The 14,431-nt window shown below is 38.9% G+C and overlaps 1 protein-coding gene across 1 annotated transcript in view; it reads right to left on the bottom strand.

The window, feature by feature from the left end:
- Nucleotides 1-14,431, bottom strand: part of MAPK1 (mitogen-activated protein kinase 1) — a 108,985-nt gene that overhangs the window by 40,524 nt on the left and 54,030 nt on the right. The window contains exons 2-3 of the mRNA XM_027049667.2: nt 3,566-3,748; nt 1,689-1,878 (exon numbers count right to left, since the gene is read on the bottom strand). Coding sequence (XP_026905468.1) covers nt 1,689-1,878; nt 3,566-3,748 — 373 coding nt within the window. The remainder of the gene's footprint in view (nt 1-1,688; nt 1,879-3,565; nt 3,749-14,431) is intronic.

Raw genomic sequence — 14,431 nt, 5'->3', positions numbered from 1 at the left:
TAATGTTTATTTATTTTTGAGAGGTGGGAAGGGGCAGAGAGGGAGACATAGAATCCAAAGCAGGCTCCGGGATTTGAGCTGTCAGCATAGAGCCCAACATAGGGCTCAAACTCAAGAACTGTGAGATCTTGCCCTGAGTCAAAGTCAGATGTTTAACCGACTGAGGCACCCAGGTGCCCCTCCTGATGGTTTACTTTATAAAACAGGTTCCTAATCTAGATGAAATCTAATTTTCCCCCTTTTGTTGCCTTTGCTTTTGGTGTCATGTCTAATAGGATTTGCCTAATGCAAGACTGCAAAAACTCACTCCTATGTTTTCCAAGCCTATTCCAGTTTAGCTCTTAAATTTAGGTCTTTGATCTGTTTTGTGTTAGTTTTTGTACATGGTAGGAGTATATATCCAATTGTCCCAGTACCATTTTTTTGAAAAAAATGATCTTGGCACTCTCACCAAAAACCATCATAAACATATGGGTTTATTTATTAACTCTCAATCTTATTCCATTGATCTATAATGCCCATTCTTATGCCAAATATCACAGGGTCTTGAATACAAAAGCTTTGTAGTAAGTTTTGAAAGCAAGAAATGTGAGCTCTCCAACTTTGCTCTTTCATTAAGATTATTTTGGCTATTTTGGGTCTCTCAAACTTCCATACACATTTCAGGACCAGCCTGCCCATTTCTGCAAAAAAGCCACCTGGAGCTTTGACACAGTCACCCTGACTATGTAGACCAATTTGGGAAGCAATGCCATCTAAACAAGATTAAGTCTTGCAATCAATCCATAAACATGGCATATCCTTCCATTTATCTAGGTCTTCTTGAATTCACATGCCTTTTTATCATATCTAATGCATCTGTAGATTTCCCTCCTTATTTATTAGTTCTACTATTAAAATAGAAATATATGTACACAAATGCTGCCCATTTTTAAGAGAATTCTGAGGACTATAAGGATCTAGGGCTTCCCTATTTGTTGGGAATACGATATTTACGTATTAAAGTCATTAAGGTTAAGTTTGGTGCTGTTTTTTGAGTGTGGGGTTTTTTCTGTTGTTTTTGTTTTGTTTTGTTTTGTTTTGAGAGAAGGTGCAAGTGAGTGAGGGATAGAGAGAAAGAGAGAGAGGGAGGAAGGGAGGGAGGTGGGGCTCACCCAAAGTGGGGCTCATGTTTTACCCAAAGCAGGGCTTATGTTCACCAGAAGCGAGGCTTGAGCTCACCCAATGAGGGACTCAAACTCGTGAAACATGAGAGCATGACCTGAGTTGAAGTCAGATGCTTAACAACTGAGCCACCCAGACATCCCTTTCTGAGCATTCTTTGTATATAACTTACTGAATAAAAAGATTACCAATGAAATGGATGATTTTTAAACTTACACATAATGCACATGATCCTGCTTTTATATATGTAAGCATAAACATACACATACATGTAAGAGCATAGCAAAAACTTTGGAAGAAAACACACCAATGTGTTATAGTGGTTACCTCTGGAGAGGAGGAACAATGGAATGAAGAAGAGGACCAGCACTCTTTATTTGCATTATTTTTTTTTGCTTTTAAGCTATAAAAATGTTTTCATTTAATTTCTGGTATGATTTTAAGTACGGATGACAACATAAATATGCCCCGGTGAAAGAGTTTTTCCAACATATATCACCCGAAGAGTAAATAACCTAGCTGACCTTGAGATCACAGGTGGTGTTGAGCAGCAGGTTGGAAGGTTTGAGGTCACGGTGCAGTACATTAGCTGAATGGATATATTTTAACCCTCTGAGGATCTGGTAAAGAAAATAGCAGATATGGTCGTTGCTGAGGTGTTGTGTCTTCAAGAGCTTGTAGAGATCTGTTTCCATGAGGTCCTGTACTATATATCTGTTTAGACAGGTTAAGGTAACACACCAATATCTGGTTACATGTAGCAAAACACTGAAAACAAAATGAACCCTCTCCCCAAATGGTCATTATATCATGAGGCCTTACAAGGGATAGGAGAAACTGATGAAAACTTGGTATACCTCTATGGATGGAATCTAAAGTAGTTAACTCTTTCTTAGGTCCTGTGACACAACAGGCATTATCTGCCTGATGTGCCCAACAATGGGCCTAGACTGAGCTGAGACAGTCTGTTATGGAAATACTGGCCAATCGAGATGTATCAGTCTCCTAGTACTGCAAGGTGTCTACCATCAACAAACCCTCTCCAATGATTACCGGAAAGGGCTAGGAGAGGAAGGTGGCCAGCAGGCATCATACACTCCCTCCTCTCTTTGGCCCAGCAATGATCTGTAATACTCTTTATAATGTTCTTTTACCTTCTTGTCCCCCCTCCTTCTCCTTAAGAATCAACCATAAAATCTTTGGAAATACAGACCTAGAACACACTGCTACTAAATTCAGTCCTCTATGTGCCTGACTCTTCAATTAACATTAAGATCCTAAACACAAGACAGTATTGGGAAGTCATGCTAAGGGGCTCATGCTGGTTTTGCTCCTTTTGCTTTCTTGACTATCCACGTATCCAAGCCATCTAGAATGTTATCTATGGCTGACATCTTTCTTACAGAAATTATAGAACCCTTTGGCTTTTAACTTCACCATATTATTATTTCATTAGCAGTGTTTTTGCATTTCTCATATTCATTTGTGTAAGTACTGTACATATTATTGTATGTCCCCTACAGATTCATGGGATTCAAAGAAAACAGGATTTGAAAACTTGTCATCTTGAAAGAGACCTGATTTTCCAAGCAAAGCCCTTAAAGCAGGACAACAGGTGGTAGCAGCAGGAGGCATTTCACTTAAAATAGCACCACAACTTGATAATAGAGCAGTTTAAAAATGAAAAGGTAGAGGTGAGGTGGGGTGGGGTGGGGGGGGTGTGTGTGTGTGTGCAGAATGCAAATTGGAAAAACTGGTAGGAATGCTATACTAGCCTGAACAGTAACTCTTTTTTGGCAGACCCTCTTCGGTATACTTAACACTTCTATTTTTCAAATACAGTCTTTACCCAGGCAGTATCCTCTGGACCTGTTTAGTCCAGATTTCTAAATGTTGGTCATAATTAATAACATAAATTCAGAGCTGAGTCAGCTTTAAAGATCATGAAGGCTAGGTACCTTAATTCTAAAGATGAGAAAACAGACTTGGAAGTGAATGACATTATCTAAGATCAGAACAGTCTAGATTTGAGGTGATATCCAGGGCACCCACTTTCTTAGTCTACTGTTCATTTCTTGTTACCATAACAAACCATACCTTGAATGGAAAAAAAAAATGACTAAAATGGTGTTAAGATTCTCCATAACTGCACTTAAACAAAATTTTTGCTGAAACAAAAAATATCTGATTTGCCAAAAGACTCTAAAAATAGTTACAACTGATAAAATGAATCAAAGATAAAAATTACACAAATCTTATATTAAATAGCAAGCAGATTATAATTTCCCCTTTAATGTGCTTTATATATACTTTTCCTTTACTCTGACAAGTCCAGGCATTTCAAGTTAACTTTACTCAACAAGGTGACTAATCAGTGGAGTCAGTTGCCTGAAAAGGATACACATCTTTCATTTGCTCGATGGTTGGCGCTCTAATAATATCATTGATTCCAATGATGTTCTCATGTCTGAAGCGCAGTAAGATTTTTATCTCCCTCAGGGTTCTCTGGCAGTAGGTCTGGTGCTCAAAAGGACTGATTTTCTTGATAGCTACTCGAACTTTGTTGACATTATCATAAGCAGAGCTAAAAAAAAAAAAAAAAATGGGGGGGAGAGATGGCATTTAAAATAGTTCTCAAAACATCTTGGCAGAAAGAATGAAAATTGGTAAATATTAAATACTAGCACACAGGGTAAATACTTATTTCATACATATGAAGTTGTTATGTATATTATCCACAAAAAAAAGACTCAAGTTAGGAAGGATGCAGCTGGCACAATATAGCACATATTCGATCTCAAACTTATTAGAGGGCCCAGCCCTGGCAAATGTGTAGATGCCCAGTCATAAGCCCAGGCACGTGGGTTTATGCCACACATGCACACACAAAACATTTTCCCTCTGATTTTAACAGCAATTGCATTCTGGTGAGAGTAATCATTTGTCTTCCAAAACAACTTCCTATTGTTGCATCACATTCCTCTGACTCAGCAGAAACATCCAAATGACCATCAAACACATCTTTATCCCAAACAGAAATGGACCCAAGAGGATGCCTTGATTGCTTGCATCTACTTGTCTTACTTGCAAAATGACAGAACCCTTCTTTCTTTTTTTTAAGGGAACTGTTTCAAGTAATTTGTGTAGGCTTATACAGTTTCAGGACTGGCCTTCATATAAATGATAAGCAAATTACTCTTATTGAAGAAAAATGATGATTCTATGTGTATTAAAATGGTATTTAACCATAAAACACAAAAGCCATTGAGGGGGGAAATCACATTTTAAATATAGTATTAACAATACTACATAATTTTAAAATTTATTTTAACATCTTAATTACAAAAAAACCTTTGCCCTTCAAAGCTCTTCATATACTTAACTACATTTTGTCTTCACAATACCTTTTTAAAAAAATTTTTTTAACGTTTATTTATTTTTGAGACACACACACACACACACACACACACACACACACACACACACACACAGTGAGAGTGGGGAAGGGTCAGAGAGAGGGGGAGACACAGAGTCTGAAGCAGGCTCCAGGCTCTGAGCTGTCAGCGCAGAGCCTGACTCAGGGCTCAAACTCACAAACGGTGAGATCAGACCCGAGCCAAAGTCAGACACTCAACCGACTGAGCCACCCAGGCACCCCCACAATACCTTTAAAAGTGGAGGACAACAGTGTTTTTATATATACTGTCCAGGTTAGATCCCCATAATTTATATACAGAGGATAACTCATTTATGCAAAAGATTAATCTCCCTAGGCCCACTTTTTCCAAAGTATCTTAGGCTTACACCCTTTCTCAGGTCAGTTCTCTTTGTATTTCTCTACCTGGGTACAATGCTGCACTGATAGGTTGCCATCAATAGTTGAGCCTGAGAGCTCAACTAAAGCGCTGCTCAAATTGTGGTTCCCAGATCCCTGCATCAGGAACACCTTACATTCTTGTTAAAAACGCTAGTTCCTGGGCCTCATCCTAGGCTTTCCTTTAAAAAAAAAAATTCCAGTAAAATTAGCATAGTTATATTAGTTTCAGGTGTACAATAGACTAGTTCAACAATACTATATATTACTACTCTGTGCCCATCATAGTAAGTGACCCTTCACCCATCGCCCCATCCACCTCCCCTCTGGTACCACCAGTTTTTTCTCTACATTTAAATAGAGTCTGGGGGTGGGAGGGAAGAGCTCTATTTTTTTGCTGGTCTCTTCTTTCTTTGTTCATTTGTTTTGTTTCTTAAATTCCACCTATGAATGAAATCATGGTATTTGTCTTCTCTGGCTTATTTCACTTAGCGGCATACCCTCTAGATCCATCCATGTTGTCGCAAATGGCAAGATTTCATTCTTTTTTATGGCTACTTGAGTAATATTCCATTGTGGAATTCCATTCCACATCTTCATCCATTCATCTACTATTGATGGACACTTGGGTTGCTTCCATATGTTGGCTATTGTAAATAATGCTGCAATAAACATAGGGGTGCATGTATTTTTTCAAATTAGTGTTTTCATATCCTTTGGTTAAATACCCAGTAGTGGAATTACTGGATCACATGGTAATTCTAGTTTTCATTTTTTGAGGAACCTCCGCTTGCTTTCTTTCTTTTTTTTTTTTTTTAAAGAAATTTAACCAAAATATTTGGGTATCTTATAACAAAACCTATAAAGTATTTTTCAAAAGAGTTCCAGGGGAGTCTGGCTAGCTCATTCGGAAGAGCGTGTGACTCTTGATCTTGGGGTCATTAGTTCAAGCCCCACGTTAGGTGTAGAGATTACTAAAAAATAAATAAACTTAAAAAAAAAAAAAAAAGAGTTCCACAGCTGCTACACAGGGCTTTCAGTTCTTTCCAAGCTGATCTCAAGGTCTGACTTTAAACAGAATTCCAAGTAGAAGCAGTAATAATTATGCTTTCAATTTTATGATGATTTTTAATCTTGAGTGTTACTATCTTGTGATCAATAATCTATTTAATCTTTTCTATAGGAGCTTTTCATTTTAATAAATATCAATATCTGGTGGCACCTAGATGGCTCAGTCAGTTAAGTGTCGGACTCTCAGTTTTGGCTCAGGTCATGATCTCACGATCTGTGAGCTGGTGTCTTATGTTGAGCTTTGAGCTGACAGCGCAGAGCCTGCTTGGGTTTCTGTCTCACTCTCTCTTTGTCCCTCCCCTGCTCACGCATGCTCTCTCTCACAAAATAAATTAAAAACATAATAAATAAATAAATAAACAAACAAATAATAAATAAATAAATCTGGTCTGCTGACTGAAGCAATGAAGTAACACTAGCAGGCAATAAGACATTGCTTTTTGTTTCTTCAAGTAAATGCTACAAATCTAAAATAGTTAAATGGGTTTATTCTCAAGTTTGTGCTCCTATAATGGTATTTGTCAGTCTACTTATTCTGAGAACTACTAATGCATTTGTATGACTCCAGCACAAAACTATGCTGTAGGAGGCCCCTTATTTTACTCAACTTCAATTCTCCCACATTACTATTAATAATGGACTCTGGGGTGCCTGGGTGGCTCAGTTGGTTAAGTGTCTGACTTCGGCTCAGGTCATGATCCTGTGGTTCATGGGTTCAAGTCATGCACTGGGCTCTGTGCTGATGGTGTGGAGCCTGCTTGGGAGTTTCTCTCCCCCCACTCTATCTCTGCCCTTCCCCCACTCACACTTTTTCTTTCTCTCAAAATACATAAATTATATTAATATATATATATAGGCACCTGGGTGGCTCAGTTGCTCAGTTGGTTAAGTGTCCAACTCTTGATCTCAGTTTGGGTCATGGTCTCATGGTTTTGCGGGTTGGAGCCCCACATCAGGCTATGCACTGTTAGTGTAGAGCCTGCTTGGGATTCTCTCTCTCCTTCTCTCTCTATCCCTCCCCGGCTCATCCTCTCTCTCACAGAATAAATAAACTTAAAAAAAAATTAAGGAGGGGGCACCTGGGTGGCTCAGTCAGTTAAGCCTCAGACTTCAGCTCAGGTTGTGATCTCACAGTTCGTGAGCTTGAGCCCTGCGTTGGGCTCTACGCTGACAGCTCAGAGCCTGGAGCCTCCTTTAGATTCTGTGTCTCCCTCTCTCTCTGCCCTTCCCCCACTTACACTCTCTCTCTCTCTCAAAAATAAACATTAAAAAAATTGTTTGTTTTTTTAAATTTAAGGGGTTCCTGAGTGGCTCAGAAAGTTAAGCATCTGACTCTTGATTTTGGCTCAGGTCACGATCTCATGGTTCATGGGTTCAGGCCCCACATTGGGCTCTGTGCTGACAGCATGGAGCCTGCTTGGGATTCTCTCTCTCCCCCTCCCCTGCTTTCTCTCTCAAATAAATAAATAAGCAAACAAAGAAACCTTGAAAAAATAATTTTTTGACAATATATGTATATTATTCTCTGGTGCCCCCAATACTTTGAAATGAAACGTATTTCCTTTTTTCCCCAGAGTTTATTTTTTCAAATGTTTATTTATTTATTTTTGACAGAAAGAGCAAGCACAAGCAGGTGAGGGGTAGAGAGAGTCAGAGAGAGAGAATCCCAAGCAGGCTCCACACTGTCAGTACAAAGCCTGACATAGGGCTCAAACCTACAAACTGTGAGATCATGACCTGAGCCAAAATCAAGAATTGGACACTTAACTGACTGAGTCACCCAGGTGCCCCTTATTTTATTTTGTATTTTGAGAGAGCGCACATGCATGCATGGCCATGAAGGCGAGTGGGAGTAGGGGAAGGGGTGGGGGGAGACAGAGAGAGGGAATGAATGAATAAATCTTAGCAGATTCCATGCTCAGTGAGGTTCCCAGCATGGGGCTCAATCCCAGGACTCTGGGATCATGACCTGAGCTGAACTCAGGAGTTGGGTGCTCAAATGACTGAGCAACCCAGGGGCCTCTCAAAGATTTTATTTTAAAGTAATCTCTGCACCCAACATGGAGGCTTGAACCCACAACCCTAAGTTCAAGAGTTGCATGCTCTACTGACTGAGCCAGCCAGATGCCTGGAAATATATTTCCTTAAATAAAAGAATCACTACTCAAATCTTATTTTGCTTTGGTTTGCTGCATGAAGGCCTAAACCACTAATTTTCAGTTCAGCAGGCAGAAGGATACATCATTCAAACAAGCTTATTCAATATTGAGAGTATTTTCAGAACTTAAAACTCTTTTTGGGTAATTAAAACCAAGAACATGAGTCCAACAGAAGAGAACACAGGTGAAAAACAGTTATAAAACACTGGTTTAAATTCAACATCATAAATTTCTAGTTTTACTTAAACAGGGTAAACACAGCCATAAATTTGCTTTCAAGCACAAGATTGCCAGGGAGAGTGCTTATGGTCAATGTGCCCCTCCAACTGTATCAACACTAGACACCAGATGATGAAATAACCCCTTTTACGTGAGAAGGCATGAGATCCTCCCCACTGGTTCTCACTTGAAAATAAGGTATGACCTGTCCATGGCGTTGGGTCCTTTTCTAGCTCCTTTTTGGTGCCACAGAACTGATCACAAATAATTCTCCCCTTTTCCATAACAATTCTATATTTGCTCATTTCTCCTTAGATTTCTCAGTTTTGTTTTATATATTTTATTTTGCTTTACCTTCTACCATGGACTTTTTGGTATCTCTTACTAGTTTTTGCTTTAAAATCACTTTGGCATTACCAATTCTTTTCCTCCCCCACCCAAGAACTTAATCTTTACTCATCTCCATTTCCCCCACAACTAACACAATGCTTTTGCCTTAAATGTGTCTCTGTAAACAATGTATGGTTGCAGTTTAGGATCTTAATTGTATTTTTTTCTTTGAACTCATAAACTTGCTGTTCTCAAAAACAAAAATTCAAAGTTAAATAAATTGTTCAACGTTAAGAAAAGGAAAAGCTTCCTAACTCATCTCTATAAGGTAAACAATCTTTAAGAATAAAAACTGATGATAATGAGAAAGAACTAAAACTCAGACTAAAAACTAATCTCTTTTGGGGCGCCTGGGTGGCTCAGTCAGTTGAGCGTCCGACTTCAGCTCAGGTCATGATCTCACAGTTTGTGGGTTCAAGCCCCTCATCAGGCTCTGGGCTGACTACTTGCTCAGAGCCTGGAGCCTGCTTCAGATTCTGTCTCCTTCTCTCTCTGCCCCTCCCCCGCTCATGCTTTGTCTCACTCTATTTCTCAAAAATAAATAAAATGTAAAAAAAATAAAAAATAAAAAATAATCTCTTTTCTAAGCACAAGCTTGAAAATCAACAACAAAAGAGAGTAATTTGACAATACACTAAAAGTCCATTATGTCCAAGCCATAATTTAACCATAGGAATTTAAGAATGGTTCAATTAAAAAAAAAACAGGGGCACCTGGGTGGCTCAGTCGGTTAAGCGTCTGACTTCGGCTCAGGTCATGATCTCACAGTTCGTGGGTTTGAGCCCCGCATCGGGCTCTGTGCTGACAGCTCAGAGCCTGAAGCCTGCTTCAGATTTTGTGTACCCGCCCCCTCTCTGTCCCACACCTCTCTGCTTGTGCTCTGTCTCTGTCTTTCAAAAGTGAATAAACTTTAAAAAAAAAAAAATTTAAAAAAAAAACACTAAAATAAGACATCATGTCAGCCAGACATTTCTCCAAACAAGATACATAAATGGCCAACAAGCATACAAGAAGTTGTTAAACATCACTAATTATTAAGGAAATTGAAATAAAAACTGCAACAAGATATCATCTAACACCCATTATGATTGCCAATTATCAAAAAATAAAAATAAAAAATAAGTGTTGGAGAGAACATGCATAAACTGGAACTTCTGTGCACTCTTGGGAATGTAAAATGGCATAGTCACTATGGAAAACAGCATGGAAGTTCCTAAAAAAAATTCCTAAAAAAACCTAGATTACCATATAACCCAGCAATCCCACTTCTGGGTATATATCCAAAAGAATCAAAATAGGATCTCAAAGAGATATTGGCTTATCCATGTTCACTACAGCATTATTCATAATAGACAATTGGAAGCAACACAAATGTCCACTGATGTGTGAATGGATCGAGAAAATGTGATGTATACATATACTGGAATATTATTCAACCTTAAAAAGGAAATTCTATCACATGCTACAACATGGATGAATCTTGAGGATATTAACTGAAATAAGCCAGTCACAAGGTATTATATATGATTCCACTCATATATAGTATCTAAAGTTGTCAAATTCATAAAATCAAAATGTAGAATAGTGGTTACCAAGGGAAAGGAGGAGATGAGAAGATAGGTGTTCAAGGGTACAGAGTTTTTTTTTGAAAGATGAAAACGCTCTACAGATCTGTTGCACAATAATGGGAATATATACTTAACATTCCTGAACTCTATGCTTAAAAATGCTTAAAATGTTAAATTTTACATTGTGTTTTTTATTACAGTTAATTTTTTTTAATTTTAAAAGGGTACAACCACTATGGAAAACAATATAAAGGTTCCTCAAAAAATCAAACATAGAACTACCACACAATCCAGCAATTCCACTCAAGGTATCTATCCAAAAAAAATAAAAACACTAATATGAAAAGAGACACGCACTCCATTGTTCACTGCAGCATTATTTACCAATAGTGAAGATACATAAACAACCTAAGCGTCCACTGATGAACGGATAAAGAAGATGGGTGATATATATGTATTTATATGTTATGTATGTGTATATACTCATTTCACTTGTAAGTGGAATCTAAAATACAACAAAACAAAACCTAGATTCATAGATACTGAGTACAGAGTGGTGACTCCCCAAGGGGAAGGGGTTGGGGGTGGCGTGAAACGGGTAATGGGGATCAAGAGATACAAAGTTCCAGTTTTAAAATAAATAAGTCATGGGGATATAATGTATAATGGGGAATACAGTCAATGATATTGTATTAACTCTGTATGGTAACACATGGTAACTAGACTTATGGTAATCAGCAATGTATACAAATGTTGACTCACTATACTGTACACGTGAAACAGAATATTGTATGTTATAGTTCAATAAAATAATTTTTTTTAATTTTTTAATGTTTATTTATTTTTGAGAGAGACAGAGCATGAGTGGGGGAGGGGCAGAGAGAGAGGGAGACACAGAATCTGAAGCAGGCTCCAGGCTCTGAGCTGTCAACACAGAGCCTGACATGGGACTCAAACTCACAAACCGTGAGATCATGACCCGAGCTGAAGTCGGATGCTTAACTGACTGAGTCACCCAGGTGCCCCAATAAAAAAAATTTCAAGGGGAAAAAAAAGGCATGTTAACAAGGAAAATATTATACACTTCAATAGATGTCAAAAAAGAATGGCAGTGGCTACATGAACCAACATATGTGATAAAATTGCACAGAACATACACACACACACACACACAAATAAGTGCATATAAAATCAGTGACATATAAATGAGCTCTATAGACTGTATCAATGCCAATCTTCCAGCTGTATGCTATAATTTATACTGTAATGTATGACTGCAATACAAGATGTATCCCTGAGAGAAATTGAGATTTCTGTATTATTTCTGACAAATACAAATGATTCTACAATTATCTCAAGATAAAGAGTTTAATTAAAAAAGTGTCCATCAATGGGGCGCCTGGGTGGCTCAGATGGTTGAGCATCCGACTTCAACTCAGGTCATGATCTCACAGTTCGTGAGTTCGAGCCCTGCATCGGGCTCTGTGCTGATAGTTCAGAGCCTGTAGCCTGCTTCGGATTCTGTATCTCCCTCTTTCTCTGCCCCTCTCCGCTCACGCTCTGTCTCTCTCTCTCTCTCTCAAAAATAATTAAAAAAAAAAAAAAAAAGCGCCCATCAATAGGGGAGTAATTATCCATACAGTGAAATACTTTGCAGCTGATAAAAGGAATGATGTGGAAAGAGCTTCAAGATCTATTCAGTGGGGGAAAAAAGCATGGTCTAACACTGGAAAATATGCTATCTTTTTCTAGTAAATAATAAAAGATATATATTAACATTTGTTTCTGTATGCATAAAGAAGTCTGAAAGGATACACAGGAAGTAAAGGAGGGATGGTGCAGGGTCAGAATGCCAAGCCAGAGTGGGACAAGATAGGAGAGCAAAACCCTTCACTGTATACCTCTTTATGTATTATCTTGATTGAAGAGCCATGTGAACCTCTTCAAAATATAAAAAAAAGTTCTTCTTGATTAGGGGGAAAAAACGTACAGGAGAAATACTAGTGGAATACTGACTAGAATACCTACCCTTTAAAGGAGGAAGCACAATTATTTTGAAATTCTTGAAATTAAATTTAATAAAAATACTTGAAAAATAATTAATGGAAAGAAATGCAAAATATCTATTTAACCTTGTTCCCACCTGAGAGAACAGAATAATCTTTAAAACCGGAATTGGGTAGGGGCGCCTGGGTGGCTCAGTCCATAAGCAGCAAACGGGCCAACTTCAGCTCAGGTTCTCATCATTCATGAGTTTGTGCCCCACATTGGGCATTGGGCTCACTGCTGTCAGCACAGAGCCTGCTTCAGATTATCTATCCTCTCTCTCTCTCTGCCCCTCCCCCACTTGCACTCTCACTCACTCTCTTAAAAATAAATAAACATTAAAAAAATCTTTAAAAAAATTGGAATTGGTATATTATTTCTCTCTCTCACTCACCCCCCCCAAATAAAGGGGGGTTTTATATGCAGTCTTGGGTTAGTATTTGCTATGTACCAAGGACTATTCTAACAGGATACAAAGAGTATAAATAGTACCCTCCTCTTGAGGAACTCAAGCTATTGACAGCCAGTCATCTTACATAAATCTAGCCTCAAGTTCCAGATGAATCCTGACATCCATAAATCGTGGGGGATGGGAGTAAATCAAGGCTGGAGGTGAGCTCAAGGCTGGAGCTCACTCAATACTCAAAACAGAATCCTAGTATTCAGCAATAAGAGGGAATGAACTTGATATAAACAACACAGAGGAATCTCAATTATGCTGAATAAAGCCAGACCATCAGAAAAGTACTTCCATTCATATAAAATGCAAACTAAAATGGGATAGAAACCAGATCATAGGGTTGCTTAGGGCTGGGGAGGAGAGGGAGCTGGTGGGCCAGAAGGACTACACAAATGGAAACTAGATACTTTGGAGGTGATGTATATGTTATCTTGGTTGTGTTGACAGATTCATTGATGTACAATGTATTGTACACTTTAAATATGTGCAGTATATTGCTGATCAATTGCTCTTAAGAGAGCAGTTCCTAAAAAAAGGAACGAACCAAAGCTCTTTGAATGAATATGTGGTCAATTCCGGAGGCAGGGTGGGTGGGAAAAGACAGATTCCAGAAACATATTTGATCAGTAAACATGGAAGGAGAAGCCCACAAAATTCTGGAGATTATTTAACAGAGGTTTTGTGATCACTTAGGGAAGAAAAGGGAACCAGCATGAGTCAATTATGAACAAGTCATGCTAAACTAACTTCATTTCCTGTTTTGATAGGGTTACCACAACAACATGAGAATGACACTAGAGCCGTGGTGGACTCAAGCCGCACTTGTCAAGCACTTCCCATCTCTAAGACTTTATGTCAGGACTGGTGATGAAAACACGTAACAATCCTGCCCTTAAGAAACTAAGAAGTTTGTAATTTAGTGAGGGAAGGAGACAGGAAAAGACAACATATAATGCCTTTACCACAGTAAAGCACTTCTGAAACCCAAAGAGAAGCTGGATTTGGATTAAGTCCAAATAAGGATATTAGGAGAAGATTAAAAGAAGAGACCTATAGAAACCATATCCTGAAGGATGAGCAGACTTCTGAAAGAGGAGCAAGGGCACCAAGAAAAGCAAGAGGTTGTAACATGTGGAAAGGAAAACGAGCAGGACATCTATGGGAACTGCGGCCCTCACCCAGCCAGGCCCCTCTCCATAGAAGTGTTTATGGGGTTTGGAGAACGTGCCCATCAGGAGCCCCAGTATTCCCCATCGCCTGAATCTGCTTCTGAGGCTGTGCAGGCCTCTTCCAAGGCAGCTCTGCTGAGAGAATGCTCCTCTAGTGTGTAATACCACAGAGTGGCCAAAGGGCAGCTGTTTACCGGGTGTGCATTGCACCTGGTCTGTCATGTCAAGCTGGGTGTCCATACACACAAGCTCAAGCTCACGGCAGGGCACAGCCCTAGGGCTGGGAAGAGAAGAGGCCTATGCTGGAGGCCTGCTTTCCTGGAACTGCTGGCACCGAACTCCAAGAAGTCCACAAACGTGCGATTTAAAGC

This window comes from Acinonyx jubatus, chromosome D3, assembly GCF_027475565.1.
Source record: "Acinonyx jubatus isolate Ajub_Pintada_27869175 chromosome D3, VMU_Ajub_asm_v1.0, whole genome shotgun sequence".
Classification (NCBI taxonomy): Eukaryota; Metazoa; Chordata; class Mammalia; order Carnivora; family Felidae; genus Acinonyx; species Acinonyx jubatus.
This window is presented reverse-complemented; position numbering and strand designations above follow the sequence as displayed.